General features: G+C 30.4%; 2 protein-coding genes across 2 annotated transcripts; both read right to left on the bottom strand.

The window, feature by feature from the left end:
• Positions 1 to 3357: 3357 nt before the first annotated feature.
• LOC105129616 (uncharacterized) lies at positions 3358 to 4136 on the bottom strand. Its single transcript, XM_011031746.1, has one exon. The coding sequence runs from the start codon at positions 4062 to 4064 to the stop codon at positions 3723 to 3725; it is 342 nt and encodes a 113-aa protein (XP_011030048.1). The 5' UTR covers positions 4065 to 4136; the 3' UTR covers positions 3358 to 3722.
• A 9862-nt stretch (positions 4137 to 13998) lies between these two features.
• Positions 13999 to 16397, bottom strand: LOC105129615 (L-idonate 5-dehydrogenase-like). Its single transcript, XM_011031745.1, has 6 exons — positions 15918 to 16397; positions 15708 to 15775; positions 15066 to 15302; positions 14674 to 14964; positions 14417 to 14604; positions 13999 to 14342 (listed from the first exon to the last, which is right to left on the bottom strand). Exons 1-6 carry the CDS (start codon positions 16048 to 16050, stop codon positions 14150 to 14152), a joined length of 1110 nt encoding a protein of 369 aa, XP_011030047.1. The 5' UTR covers positions 16051 to 16397; the 3' UTR covers positions 13999 to 14149.
• Positions 16398 to 16476: the final 79 nt, after the last annotated feature.

Here is a 16476-nt window from a genome sequence, read left to right as displayed (position 1 = left end):
CTTGGTTACGTGTTTCTCTAGCGGCTAGGGTCACAGGCTCAAGCCTTGATGGCGGACTCGACTTAAGAAGTAAGAGACACATGTAGCTGACAGCTAAGCCCATTCTTTGGCTACGAACCTTGTCCAAGCTTAGGCCCAAGTTGATTTAGTTTAAGTTATGTTTATTATTATTATTATTATTATTATTTTAAAAAAATGCTACTTATTTTTCTTTCTTATTCCTAAGCTTTCATGTTTATATCCCTAGCTTTTTTAACTCAGTTTAGTTTGGTTTGAATTAGTTCGGTTTAAATTGATTTTATCCATTTGATACTAAATTGAATTGGATTTTTTTTAATTTTTTTTACAATTTAATTTTTTAATTTTCTCGATTTAATTAGATTTTAAGATGTTTTACCTATTCCCAGTGACAATTTATCTGAGTAGACCATCTGCATATACCATACTTGCATTGATATAACATCTTACCAAATCATCCTTATCCTATGATACTGAATTATTGATCAAAGTATACACAATAATTGATGACATGCTAATCTTTGATAAGATAATTATTTGATGGATCAATGACTATAACACTTACCTATCAAACAAAAGATTGTATTGAGGGAAACTCTCAATTAATTTCCGATTAGCACTCAATCCTAAATCCTAATGTTAGGTATAATTCTCTTTCATTACATAGAATATTTGTATTGCATTTTGGTTTCACGTCTCCACAGGTACGATTGAGAAATTATCAACTCATGTTTGAATATTGTTATTAGATCAGACTTGATATAGGTTTAAAAGAATCCTGATAAAACTTAACTCAATTGAGCAACCCAATCAACCCAATTAAATGTTGATTTAACTTTTTTTTCAAAAAAAAATAAATAACATTGTTTTAATTTGTCTTTTAATTTATCTGGATCAACTTAATCATGCAACCTATAACCCAGGTTTTAAGTTGTATTTAATAAATTTATAAATTGAATTAAATATTTGAAATTTATGATCATTATATTTTCTGATTAATTTCATATATTAAGAATAAATCTTTATTACTCGACCAATAAACTAATATTCACACTTAAAATCTTAAAATGATATAATTATAAGATACATTTTCTGAAAATATTTGGATTTAATTTAGATAATGTAGGATAGGTTATATTTGCTTACCATCTAGATTAAGGGGTATTTAAAAATATAGTTGTAATTATTTTTTAAACTTAAAAATATATTTAAATAATAATTTTTTATTTTAAATAATTTTTGACATTACTGCATCAAAACAATATAAAAATATAAAAACTATTAATTTAAAACAAATAAATAAAAAATAACTAAAAAAACTCATTTAAAACACAATCATTCGATAAACATTTATGGAAGCATACCTACAACACCAATTACTAATTATTATAGCAAGATTTGTTTTTGGGCGGCATAGATTAGAAAGGCATGCACAATAATAATGGCATGGAATGCATAATGATGATCCCTGTAATTGGTGGGGTGTGCTGTGAGATTCAAAGAGGTCATAATCAACTTGAGCCCTAATCGATGAGCAGCAGCAGTATCTTTTGCTCCTCTTATAATATTGTTGTTCGATGCCACCACGTATTGTGATACTAAACCTAATTGGAGAAGAGATATGAGATATGCCACCCCCACTATTAAAATGTGATTCATAGTTTTTTCATTTTAATTCGTGAGATGAAGATTTACTGGATCAACCATGACGCATCATCACATTTTGTGGCATAGGATTAATCAGTGTATATATATAGTCAAGCACTAGCATATATTTTCGCATCATTTTGACAAGAAATTTTATACTGATAATTGAGAAGTAATTAATTTATTTTTGAGAAAATAAATAGATACAATCTTTTTTTTTTTCCATTTTCTGCATACTAAAAACAAATTAAATCAATTAAAAGAAAAAAAAAGGAAGAAGGGGCTGAATTGAAAATAATAATGATAATAATGAAGAAATTCAGGGAGCCACTATTATTATCTGTGTCCTTCATGTTGATTTATTTTATTTCAAAAAATATGTATGGGATTTGTTTTTCATGCTCTTTGTTATAATTTTTTGTTTTTGTTTTATAGCTTTAAACCTTACTTTCAATGAGAAAAAAACATACTGAATCTAAATTCAGACAATATTATGATGGGTTGGAAAATATTATAATAAGATTATTTTTTTAACTAGCTAGTTCTCTGTTAGAATTTTTTTCCCCCAAAATTTCTAGTTATCAAAACAACCATAATATCATTTTATTATTATTTTTTATAGTTAAGAATTAACAAGTTTTGAAATATTATTGAAATTTAAATTGACTATAACGAAACTTATTAAAGAATTTTAAATTAACTGCAACTAATCTTTTTCATTCATAATTTCTCTATGAGAAATATTTTTCCAAAATTTTTCATTATTAAAAAAACAAATTTTATTTTAGTCTTATCTTTTATAAATATTAATTAACCTACTAAGTTAAGAATCCTATTAAAATTTAAAGATAATTTCTGTTCACAAGCTTCAAAGAAATAATTTCATGAATATTAGAGAGAAAAATAATTTTAACAACTCAAGCTTTCGAGCTTATTTATTTATAAATATAATTGTGATTACTTTTTAAATAATTTTTTATATCAAAATATATAAAAATATTTTTTTTATTTTAAAAAAATTATTTTTAACATTACAACGTCAAAATAATTTAAAAATATTAAAAATATATTAATTTAAAATAAATAAAAACATAAAAAATTTCAAATATTTTTTTAAAAAATCACGATAGCAGTAATAGAGAAAAGATGCACGACAATAGCAAAAGAAGAGTCCAAAGTAAAGAGGGAAGGAAAAAAAAAATCACGATAACAATAAAAGAAGCTTTCAAAACAAAGGAAGAAGGAGAAATTTGCACTATAGGCTAGGCTAAGATGAAGAGTCTATTAAAGAGAAGGAAGTAGATTTTTAAAGTATAACGATTTTAATCCCAAGAGAATAATAGAAGGTTTAACCTATTAGTTAATTAATTTTTTCTATTTATATATGAAAGATAATATATTTTTTCTATTGTGTCATAATTTTTATATTAATTATTGTATATTTTTCTACATATATAAATAGAATAAGTATATTATTAAAGGTTTATATATAGATATATATGTAGAAAAGGTCGACTAATATATATTAAAAAAAAAAAATGTTCCCCCATCGGTTTAAGCATGTCGATGTGATCTCGTAAGCCAATTCCAACTTTTAAAAATTATCCCATTATTTTCACACACAAAAAAAAAAAAATTTCGAAAAACGCAAGAAGCTATAGAATTTGATAGCACACACACAGACAATGAATAGATCAGGACAATCCCAAATAAATTTGCTATAGCTGTGAATCATTTTATACAGAGAGTGTAGAGGATGCATGAGTAGTAGATGTATCTCTCTCACATATACAGAAGGAGTATAATAAAATGAAATGGAACTACAAAAAGACCTTTCTCTAATCTCAAAAGGACACCAAGGACCCAATTGAAGCTTTGAACTTATTGAAAACTGTATGGTATATATATATATATATATTTCTTTTCCTATTACAAAGTAAATAAAATTAAATAGAAATTAAAGCATGTGTGTAAGAAGTTTTTTTTGAAAAAAACAAGCATGCTGATTAATTTGGTATATGTATTCCTATCAAGAAGCCATATCTCATCTCCAAGAACTACCTCTTCATCATCTTCCTTGACTTTGAACTGGTGATCTTGATAACAAGTCCAGGATAAACATCATCTGGGTCATGGATATGCGGGTTCTGCTCCACTATAAACGGGTCGTCACACTTTTCACTGATGGTGTTGAGGGTCTCCCCTTCTCCAACAACATATATTTCATCACAAGGTCTGCCAAAAAACTGGTTCCCCTTGACAGGCTCTTCTGTGATAGAACTCTCTCTAATAGACCCCAATAATATTAGGCATAATAGGACAATAGCACAGTAACATGATGCTGCATCAGCTACTGCTAATGAAATTCTCAAGGTTTTCTTTGAAGAAGAGAAGTCCATGTTGATATAAAATGAGAGGGATAGATGGCCTTTGAGTCTTTCGACGAAATGGGGAAGGAGATGGTGTGTATAAGTGGACATGTAGTGCTTCGGTTATGTATGTATTTATATATCTGGTGAGGGGCTTTAATGGTATATTTTGTTGGCCCCCCTAATATTAATTTTATCTTAGTTTGGTCCTACTATTTCCATTTCTCATCTTTCAACTTCTTATTTTGTGATCACATGATCCTTTATCTATAATAGATACTAGCCAGGTTGCTTAGCCCTCTATGCTACGGCACGGATCAAAAAAAATTTCAACATAAACAGAAAAAAGAATATTAAAGCTACTGGCATTATAATTAAACTTGATTGAGCGAGAATCTCTTGACGTTGAAAAATTAAAAAACTAAAAAATTAAAAGAGAGAGATTAATGCACGGTTTCATAAAAAATTTAGTGATTAATAAAAATATAGTTTGATTTAAAAAAAAATTAAAATAATATTTTTTTAATTATTAAGATGATATTTTAATATATATATATATATATATAAATTTAGTACGAAAAATAAATGATATTTAAGATAAAATATTTTATTATATATATATATATATTGAAGTAAAAACAAATATGATCAAAGACCCATCACAGCGGTCTTTAATAACATTTGGTTAGGAATATCATTTTTTATTAAAAAATAACTAATGCTAATTTGTGCTTTATCGAGATTAATTGTTTTTAATGATTTTAAGTTTGCGTTTTTCATATATGGTGTATTTAATGAATAAATTCTACTAAATCTTATTCTGAATATTTGGACTCAGAACTTCCACAGAGAAAAAAAAAAAAGAAGTCTTAATTTTACGACCAAGTCTCTACTCCATAGAGTTGACGGAAAGATCATACCAATATTAGAAAAATGCAGCGTAGAAGGAGGATATAAAGACAACACAAAATGAAAGGATAAAAGTAAGACAAATTTAAGAATAGAGGGACCAAATTGGGTAAATAATTAATGTGATTAGTAGCTTGTTGGAAACGACACGAAGCAGGAAAAGGAGAGATACTTGGACGTTTAGTTTGGGGGAAGTTGGGTTCAACAATATTGAAGACACGGTGTGTCTGGACGTGTTTAAAGAGTTACACTTAAGTCATCTCCATGTTCATCAGAATACTGAAAAGGACATTGATGCATAATTCTAAACACTGTTCATCAGCATTAATCAGATGTTTGAAAGAATCAGAAGGTCCACCAAGGGGTATGACCATTGGTTGCATCTTGGTTGCTAATTTCAAGGATTAAAAGCATAGAAAAGTCAACAAAGTTATTATCTGAAGGCAACCTTCCCTTCCTTCTTCCAACTTCCGATGGACTTAATGCTAGATGCACAAAAATCGAAATTCTGTTGGACGTAATTATGTTGCCATTAGTCCTTGCCCAAGTTGTTTAATTATCAAGTTCTTGCCGTGCTATGATGATGGATGTGAAAAACATATGGTTCCTCCTACTTTCTCATAATTGTTAAATTTCTTTCTTTAATAACTTAATCTATACGTAATTCTTTTTTGGATTACTCTAAAAAGAAAGATTAATTGGTAATACAGCCTGGAAGGGCTCTATAACTGTGTATATATTCATAATAAAGATAATTTGACTATGGGTATAATTATATACATGATCCAGACAGATAAGGGACTTTACACGGTGATCAACTCAAGAAAGGGGTGGACAAACGGAGAGGATGGTTCTGGCGGGGCTAGGGAGGCTAGCTTGGGGGGGCGTTCTGGTGGGGCTAGGGAGGCTGGCTAGGCGGTGAAAATGTGAGGAGGGTGGTATATGGAGTGAAGGAACAGGTGCCTCCCACTACCCACCTTTCGAATTACTGTAGCCATCAAAGAGTGCACAAATAACCAGCAAAAATACCCCAAACTCAAGGATATCGGCAAGGGGATTTATTGAGGCCACTGCTCTTTACCGCTAGTGGAGTTCAATGAATGGGGACCAAATATGGAGACTTTTTGTGAGGAATTGGACAGGAGCACAGTGCCCTTTTGCATGCTTGACTTGACCTCTAGATCAATCAGCTGACCAAGTCATTATATGTATTTGCACGAAGCGGTAATTGCAACTTCTGCCTTGGCTCTAGAGGTCCCAAAACAACTACCATTTTCAACGCCCAACTATACGGCGGTGTTATAAAAATCAGTCCAGCCTCGCTCGGCAACTTGGTGATCCATGATCTAGCCTGGTTGGGTTTCATTTCGAACCAGGTAAGAGTGATATTATTAAACTTGATTAACTTAACGGATCAATTTATTATCCAATCGATTTATTTAAAATTCGGATAAGATTCAATTTAATTTTTTTAAAAAACTATTATAACCCATTTCTTACATTACTTCTAGCATATTAATACAAAATACTATAAATTAACTTAATTACATCAAAAATATTTTTTCTAGTAATTTTTGTATTTTAAAAATATATTAAAAAATGAAGCTCAAAATAAATTACGATAATTACTCTCTCTTCATAATATTGACATATGAAGACATTGAAGACCTCATTTTCCATTGGCTTTTAATAGTAAGCTCATCAAAAAAAAAAAAAATACAAGGGAAGATTCAATGATCCAAAAATCTAAATGGTCCAAATACTTTTTTTAGCCATTTTAGGTAATTCTAAACAAAACAAGTACTCTTTTTATTTTTCAACAAATAACAATATTGTATCTTATCTTAGATAAAATATATAATGCCATTGCTATAACTATTGTAGGCTAAATCCCGTTTAAAGTTAATACACAAGGATTGTTAAAAAGTATTTGAATGGAGTTTCTAATGATATTTGTATTAATGGGGCTTGTCGTTTCCTAGTTGTTTTTTATGATCATGGAGGTAAATTTAGGTGGTGTTTGTTATTAAAGTCTATTTATATTTAAAAAAATAAAAAAATTAATTTATGGAGGTAAATTTAGGTGGTGTTTGGTATTAAAGTCTATGTATATTTAAAAAAAATAGTTTATTTTTTTTTATTTTTTTAAATCATTTTGATATGTTAATATTAAAAATAAATTTAAAAAATAAAAAATATTTTTTTAAAATAAAAATAAACCGTGCTCGATATGAACAAGACAATGGATTCGGAGATAGATTTTCTAATGTGAGAAGGGGGCATCTTTTTTATAATTAAGAGTACAAGTAGTCCTCAAGATTAATCAAGTGCCTGTCGTTTTGGATGTTATCTAACCACTACTTTTTTTGTTTCTTTTATCCATTCGTTATAAAGCAGAGGGCGAAGCTTAAGAGGAAGGGAAAGTGGGAATCTATTTCAGAAAACCTTCCTCCGAGAAGTCAATGCACTGCCAGTCCTCTGTTTAACCACTAATTAACTATATTTTATTTATAAAATCTCTGCAATTAAAGGTCCTAATTAATGTTAATTACTTTGATAGCGTAACCCATTTCTTCCTCTCTCTCTCTCTCTAATTAAAACCTCAACAAATTCAAGAGGGTATGTAGTTGTTAAAAAGATATGCTTTTTTTCTAAATTTTTTAAGTTTAAATCTCGAATTGGGTATCTCAATGGATTCATTTGAATGCATCAAGAGGGAAAGTGGGTCAAGTTTAGTGACTTAGTCTTTGTTGATGTAGAAACTTACCTGAGAATCTTGAAAGAACAATTAAACTCTAACATTCCAGCTGAGTTTGATTAAATTCTTCAATCAACTTCTATTCTTTTCTTTTTTAAAAAAAAAAGATTAACCATATTGTTCAGTTATATTCATTCATTAAAAATGTGATTCAAAATAATGTTATTGTTTCAACCAAAATCTTGGACTGAATTTATGATAAATTGGAACTTGGAAGTGTCGAATTTGTTGGAGAGGATTGTACATGGGGACGATAAGGGTCGAATTTGGAGAGGATTGTACATGGGGACGATAAGTGTTAGGGGAAAAATTAATTGTTTACCGAACCATTGGACCGTCCTTATTTATGAAGGTTTGGCAAAAACATGTAATTGCACAAGCATGATTATCAACTTAAGCTATGAAAGTTACTCGCTACCTAAACCCTAAATCCCTTAATTAAATTGGAGTTTATTACAATTAATAATTATAAGTTGGGATTAAAAAGTATGCTAGTCAGCTATTGTATCACATCAGATAAATGACATAGTATAAGCTTGTAATTAATATATATTCATAGTTAGCAAACTAATGAAGTAGGCATTAAGGAGCAGCCATTGGTGATGGTAACACTTCTCTTATTATATCTCTTGCCACAGTCAGCATCCATCATTATTCCATTTAATTTTGGTTAAAAGAATAATAGAATTTATTTAATTATATTTCTTGTTTTACAATCAAGAAGTTTTTCAAAATTAACTTCCACATTCGGAGACTAAATCCATCCTTTCAATCTAATGATGATTAATTACATCATTATCCCGTATTTTATTGGAATCGGATGATAGCTAGCATTGAAATAAAACAAGCATCACTAATTAATTGATGGATACATTCTAAGCATCATTTAAGGAGGTGTCTGTTTTTTTAAGTTCCAACCCCTCTTTAAATATATTTTTTTAAATAAAAAAAACATTAAATTAGTATTTTTGAACAATATTGATGTACTAATGTTAAAATAAAATAAAAATTTCTAAGAAATTACTATTTTAATATATTTCCTATCAAAATCTACTTATAAAAAGTACAGGGAAGAGTCTTTGTTGTGTAAGATTTTTTTAAAAATTATTTTTTACTTAAAAATAAAATAAATTATTGTTTTATAATTTTTTCTTCAATAAATCATGTTTTCAAAACGCATTAAAAAAAAAAAAAGCCGCACTCCTAAACACTCACACGTCAAAATTCCACATTTTCAGTGCTCCGACTATTGGAAGTGACAGCAGCAAGGCTCTATTCCAAGTATACTCTCCTGAAGTGACTCAAAAACAAACCAGAAACCATGCTTGCACACCATCACACAGTAGCACCCAAGGAATCGTTAAGAGAGCCCATCAGACTTCATATTAATGGTGAATCTTTAATATAAAATTAGATTGGGAGCTTGAAAGATGAGAGAACGAAACTTGTAAAAGTCAGATCAAGCTAGGTGGGAGAAAAGTAGTTGAACGACCTGTCAGAACCTTATCAATTTGCCCCCAGTTTATCTGTCAATGGAGGAAACATTTTCTTTCCCGAGGGGAGTATACATTGAACAATTTGATTAAGAAAAACTAAACCCTAGGAATAGTGCAGATGAACCGGCTAGTTTAAAGGGTTGAGCTACGGCCACCTCTTCCATATTCAATAACAGTGCTTACTTGCATATGTAAGAGATCACCGTACATTTATTTGTTATTTTATTTATTATAGATTGCTATAAATTCTAGAATAATTGAAGTTATATATAAACATTAATTTTAAAATTCATAAAATTATTTAAAATATGTATGAGCTATTCTAAATATCTATATTAATAAAAAAAAGATAGTATTAACTAAATTTGGTTATATTACTTTTAGATTTGACAGTTCTTTAGATTCCTCTAACTATACAATGGGCGATAGTATATTTTAGAGTATGATTGCGGTTATTTTTTAAAGTGTTTTTATGTCAAAATACATCAAAATGATATTTTTATTTTCTAAAAATTATTTTTAAGATTAGCGTATCAAAATGATCCAAAATATAAAAAAATAATAATTACTATTTGAGCTTGTGGATGAATTAGTTAGCTGGCATGGTTATGCCTGGAGACAGTCCTTGTCACGACCCAAATTCTAAATCCATAACTAACACATAGATAAAGTTTCTCTCTAAGGTTCCATACTTATGCGAATTCAAACTTACATACAAACTTATCTTTTAAACAACTCAATTAGAGTTCAACACAACATTAATAACAAAATTAACTTCATATTAATTTGATTATCTTCTTACAAGAGTTCATATAAATTCATAGTTTTGGAGTACTAATTAGACATAAAAAAAAGATACAAATTACAATTAAAAAGTAGGTTCGGAAAGTTCAACAAAAATGACCTTTTGACAAGCTATAAGCTTGAAAAGATAAATAATGAGAGGGTAAGTTCAACAATTTAGTAAGTAGATAATGTTTAATATATACACACACACGAGGTAATATAAAAATGATGAATATATACACAATTATGGCTTTAGGTTCTTATATGAAGATTTCTCAAATAGGTCATAATAAGGATATAATAAAATAAAACTCGTTAGAACATCAAAATGCAATGAGCATGGGGCTCTGTACTATAGGGTGATTAATCCATACAGGTTGGTGACTTTCCCGATCAACTAGGATTCATATATGATGTGCACAAAGATTAACATTACTTTACTAGCATGAGTATTTTAATTGGCATACCATAGGTTCATAATCATAATCAAAATCAAAATCAAACAGATATATTTATAACTTAAGGCTCAACGCACAACATCAATTAAATGAGGAGCTATTAATTCATAAGTCAATTCAAAGTATATATTAGTTTATATCAAGAATTCAGATTTAACAATCGATCATATTTCATTGTAACAAAGATAATAATCAATATATATTATTAAAAAGCATAATCCAATTCATATTAACAAATCGAATATTTATAATATTTATCATGCATATGAAAAATTATTCACTCATCTGACTCAAAAGCAAACAGAACTCAAAGACAGATACCGAAGGAAATCCTACTAATGTCCCGCTAGTAGAATATCAAGATTATCTGAATACAATGAGACTATTCAAAAATGACTTAAAGAAGATATAACTTTTTAATACATTTAATTAAGGGTTTATTCCATAACCCTATATGTTTTTAAACTAAACTAGTTATTTTTTCTAAAAACCAAAAAATTAAAAAATTTCTCGAAATTTAATCTATAATAAAACAAATAATAAGACTTCATAATAGTGCACTAAATAACTCTCAATTATTCATCAAACCAATCTGAAAAAGCTAATATTACAACTAGGGACCAAACTGGAATTTATCATATTTTTAAGGGTCAAATTCTAACTTTGTCAAATTGGAGGACCAAATTAAAAATATCTAACTCAAAATTCACTATTTACACAAATCATATATCAAAATTATCATCTTTACGTATAATATCTTAAAACCAACTAATTAACTCATCATTCACAATAATCAACTCATAACATTCAAATTAATTCATGAATCAACCCAAAACACAATTTTCAAAACTTTAACTTTCAACTAAAACAGAAATTTAAGCTAAAGAAAATATATTATACACATTAAAGCATGAATCTTACCATTGTAACTTATTTTCTTCAACGTCTTTCTATTTCCCTTCTTATTTCTTTTTTTTTCTCCTTTTCTTCTTCTTTTTTCTCACGGTTTTCTCTTAAGAACACAACTTTCTTTTCTTCTTTTTTCCTTTTCTTATTTATATTTATCAACTTATTGTTCAATTACTACAACACCCCTTATTTATTTATACTTATTTATAAGCCTCTAAGGGCTTTGTTGTCTTTTCCTATTTATTTTATTTCAAAACATCACAATCCTCTCACCTGGAAAGCTATATTTTGGATTTTCATCAATGAATATGAACTATAATTTATTGCTTGGTTTTTATACCATAAGAAAAGAGATCGAGGAGAAAAGATAGGAAAAAAAAATGAAGACAAAATTACATTTGATAATGATGTAAAAATCGAAGTAAATGTTTATATATATTCTTTGTTTATGATAGATGAGATGTAACAAAATTTGAAAAAATTAATTTTACCTTTACATATGTATTGTTGTCAAACTTTTATATATATATATATATAAAAGAAGAAGAAGAAGAAGAAGAAGAAGAAGAATTAACTCAACATGATCCAATTAAAAACTCAAGTCAATCTGTGGTAAAATATGGATCAAAATCCGTTAACTATTTTGAAAGAAGTTTTTTGATCAAAACAAAATTTTACAACTATAATAATAATTAATTATTTTTATCTATAATTTTACTTGGATCAACTCATGTTGACCCTCCTAACTCATGACTTAAGGCTTGTTCAAGTCAACCCTCGAATCGGGTTTTAATACTGTGATAATAATTATTTTTATTTTTATGCTAACTTGAGACAACCCAACCTGTGACCTAGGTCTCGACCAGTGGCCTAAGCTTTGCTTAGAATTGATATTCTAAGTTGAGTTTTAAAACTACGATAATAATTATTTTTATTTTTATATGTTTTAGTTGGACAAATTTAAAATTAAAAGTTTTTAAAAATGATATTTTAAGAATTAAAATAATAAATATTATCTCTAGATATATGTTCCCTCTATATATTTTGTTTGGGAAGTACAAAATATCATTCTAAAATTGTTTTAGAGATAAATTTATTTTTATATCTTGTCTTTCTCTTTAATTAAACGTATTTTTATCTTTATTATTTTTGTTTTTTTGCCTCATGATAATAACTAAATACTATCTAAAAATATATTTAATATTACCATAGCTTTTAAGATTACGATTTGAAATGATAAAGATTAAAAAAAAAGTATAACTTTTCTCGAAGTCAAGCTTTTAACACAATTTGAGATGAAAAGTATGTTTAAGCAATGAGAACAGGCAACTTATAAAATTATAATTAGCCTAAAAAATCTCCAGCCACACCATACGACATTGTCAAACCGAGTCTGATATTTGAAGAAAGAATGTAATGCGAGAGCATGAATACCATTAGCGCAAGAATTCAAGGCATCAGAGGAGAAATTAATGAGTTCGAGCTTTCATAAGTCAATCGTGGATGCATCTGCAGAGGTTTTTTCCATTCCAAAAGTCGAGAAATTAGTCAAGTTTCTTGACATTTGTCCTTCCCCGATCTTCAGTTTTTGCTTGGAACATTTCCCAGCATGTCTGTCTTCGGGGTGTTTTTGTTTGATTTTTAATGTACTTTTTTTTATTAAAATTTAAGATTATTTTTTGTTTTAAATTAATATATTTTATATTTTTAGATTGTTTTGGTATGTTAATGTTAAAAATAAATTTTAAAAAATAAAAATAAAAATATTATTTTAATATATTTTAAAATAAAAAATATCTAAAAAACAAACTTTATCGAATTCTCAATCAGCTACACGAACGTTTCAGTAGCAAAACCTCCATTAACAAGTTTCTCAATTTGCACCCATTCTACAAGATATTCCTGAAGGAAAAAGTTTTCAAAGCTTTTGCACTCACTTTAAACCTGTAGAGATTGCCATTATACCTGTCTCAGTAAAGGTCTACCTCTATTTATCCGAATGGAGCTGGACATAAAGTTCGTTCTTCCTTCACGAGGTGGAGGTGGAGGTGAAAGAAGATAAAATACCTGACTTTTTCGAATACGAAGGAGGATAACTCCTCCTCTAACATGGTGGATCTCCGTACCCAAACACACACACACACACTAACTAAAGGCGGAGAGGAGCATCCTCTATCTCCATGGACCTCTATTGCCATCTCCTCTATAATGCATGCCATTAGCAACGCCTCATCATCATCAAAAGTACACCTGTTGCTGTTATTTTTTCTCTGAAGTACCCTTAGAGACTCTGCTATGCATCCATTGAATTGCTCACTTAAAAATACAAACCCAGTTATCTTCTCTTCAGATTGTGATTCAACAGGAGCTTGCTTTTCGAAATTCTGTGAATGCTGTTGAAGCTGTTCCATCATCAAATGGAGCAATTCTTGCAGATACTGCTAGCTCCAAGCAGGAGTTATCACCCCTTGCAGACTTAAAGGAAGCGTCCTTCCCTAAAGTGCACATTTATGGCAGACTCGATTACAGTCTCTGATTCACTGCTGTCATCTAAGAGTGACTAATCTACAATTTTATGTGGCAACCCCCATCCTTTCCACACATGACCTTGTGGCTCATCAGGAATAATCAATCAAGACAACCTAAAGAGGAAAAGGAGAGCAGATTTTCCAGTGCCTTATTTATTAGCTTACACATACTTAGATTAGCTTTCTGCAAATGGATAAAAAATCCAATAGAGAAAGCTTAGAATATGTGCTTCCTTACTGGCTATACAAATGGATACCCTAGCTATAATCCTTACAGGTTAAACATGACCTTAATGGCATTGCCACCACCAGCACTAGTCTCAAAGGCTTGTTCTACCTCCTCTTGTGAGAACCTAAATCTGTGAGTTATCAAAGGCTTAACATCAATCTTGCCGGTTTTCAAGAATTCAATACAGAGCGGCCATGTGTTCCTGTACCGGAATATGCCAATAACATCCACCTCCCTACAACAAAAACACCCTCCTATCATCAGGACATACAAATTTAATGTCTTGTTTGGCAATAAGAGATTGCTTACCTTGCAGCTGATGGGGTAAGAGGGACAGTCATCTCAGTCAGGGCCAAACCAATAAGGCAAACTTTACCACCTGATTGAGTGGCATTCAGGGCTGTAGTCATGGTTTTGTTGTATCCAACACAATCAAAGCTCACATCAATTCCTGAACCCATAGCATTTTGTATCTTTATTACCTCTTCATCTACATCCTGTAAAATCACTTGCGCATTAGACCATAACACAATTTCTCAAATTCCTGACTGTTCAGAATTTATAACCTGAATATTTGTTGAGACATGAATGATCTCATCTGCACCAAGATTCTTTGCAATGGATAAACGGCGATCATCAACGTCAACAATCACCACTCTAGGGGCGCCAAATGCACGAGAAGCAAGCAAAGTGATGAGGCCTATTGGTCCTGCTCCCATGATCAATACATTTGTCTCAGGACCAATTTGTGCACGGCGACAGGCATGGACACCAACACTGAGGGGCTCACACATAGCTCCTTCCTCCAAGCTCACATTGCCAGGTAGTTTGAAACAAAGATTCGCAGGATGCACTACCTGGTATCATAAAACAAAATTCATGTTTCTTATCACCAGTAGTGCCTCAAGACAACAATGACATGTGTTGCATAAAACTCCTTCAACAACAATTTGATCACCTTGTTAGCTAGAGATCCATTGGTTGGTGGAGAACCAAAGAACTTCATCTCTGGACATAAATTGTAGCGACCTTCTTTGCAAAGGTTGCATCTTCGGCAACTGATTCCAGGTTCCAATGCTACTCGATCACCAACAGCTAGAGACTTCACTTCACTCCCAACTTCTTCTATGATCCCAGCACATTCATGTCCTATAACCATTGGCTTCTTGACAACAAAGCTTGCACATCTCATTGTCTTGTGATCATGAAAACAGTATTCACGTATAGCATTTAGGACATGATCAGTAGCTAACAAGAGCCAATACAGCAGGATTACATTGTTAAAAAGGCAAGAACTAAGGACAGACCTAATATCAGTCCCCCAACTATATATAGTTTACCAATTGAGTCTCTCAACAACGAATTTTATCAATTACTGTTAAATCAATTAGAAATTGATCTGGCAGATCATAGCCACTGGTTTTGGAAACAGGATGTACTCTGCACTATTTTGTGTCTAAAGATATTGCTAGATTCCATGATTTAAAAAAAAAAAAAAACGAAAAAAGGAGGGACTCGATTGATAACATTAGTAGTCAGGGATTCTATCATATTATATGTTGCTGGGGTACTGATATGAGGTTTAAGACTGGATTTTCACCTTGAAATGATGAACATCACTTCCACATATACCAAGTGCTTTGATCCTTACTTTAACATCAAGAGGACCTATAAAATTACATCATTATATATATTAAACATTCAGTTTCTTTAACAATTTCTAATAGAAGATTGAAATTAAGTTAAATGAGAAGCAATTATAATGTTTTTGACTCAGAATTTTATGATCTAAAAGGAGACTAGACCTTACCAAGAGGAGGAAGATGGTAAGGCTGAATCTTAAGGGTTTTGATCCCAAGAAGCCAAGCAGCCTTGTTCTCTACTTCTTCCTCTTCTTGTTTGCATGCCATAACATCAGCAGCAGCACCACCACCATGTGCCATCTCTCGCTTTCTTTCTGTTCTTCACTGTTTTTTATCAAATGGGATTCTTAATTGTATCTTCTTCCTTGAGAAGATGATCGAAAATGGCATCCTTTTGTATAGAAGAGAATCTTATCTAATCCAAAAACCTCCATTTTCATTTTGTACTAGTAAGCTAGTGTTGCTTCCTTCCAGCCCTGTATTGTTCATTGTCTTTTACTGAAAAGTCCATTATTTATTCGACTGAGAAATGCTAATGACCTACCAGCCCTTATCTGCTGCATCTGCTTTGGCTTTTACTGAAAGCGATCGATCTTTAACTTTTGTTTGTAACCTCTAAGCTTCATGTCCTTATACTGTGGCAATGGCACCAAAGTCTCAAGTGGCAAATGAAAGAAGCAAACTTGATGTTGAAAATGCATTAGGTTCCTTGCATGGTTAAATAGA

Source organism: Populus euphratica, unplaced genomic scaffold, assembly GCF_000495115.2.
Source record: "Populus euphratica unplaced genomic scaffold, PopEup_1.0 scaffold16.1, whole genome shotgun sequence".
NCBI lineage: Eukaryota > Viridiplantae > Streptophyta > Magnoliopsida > Malpighiales > Salicaceae > Populus > Populus euphratica.
The sequence above is the reverse complement of the archived record's forward strand: the minus strand, read 5'-3'. Positions and strand labels throughout refer to the sequence as shown.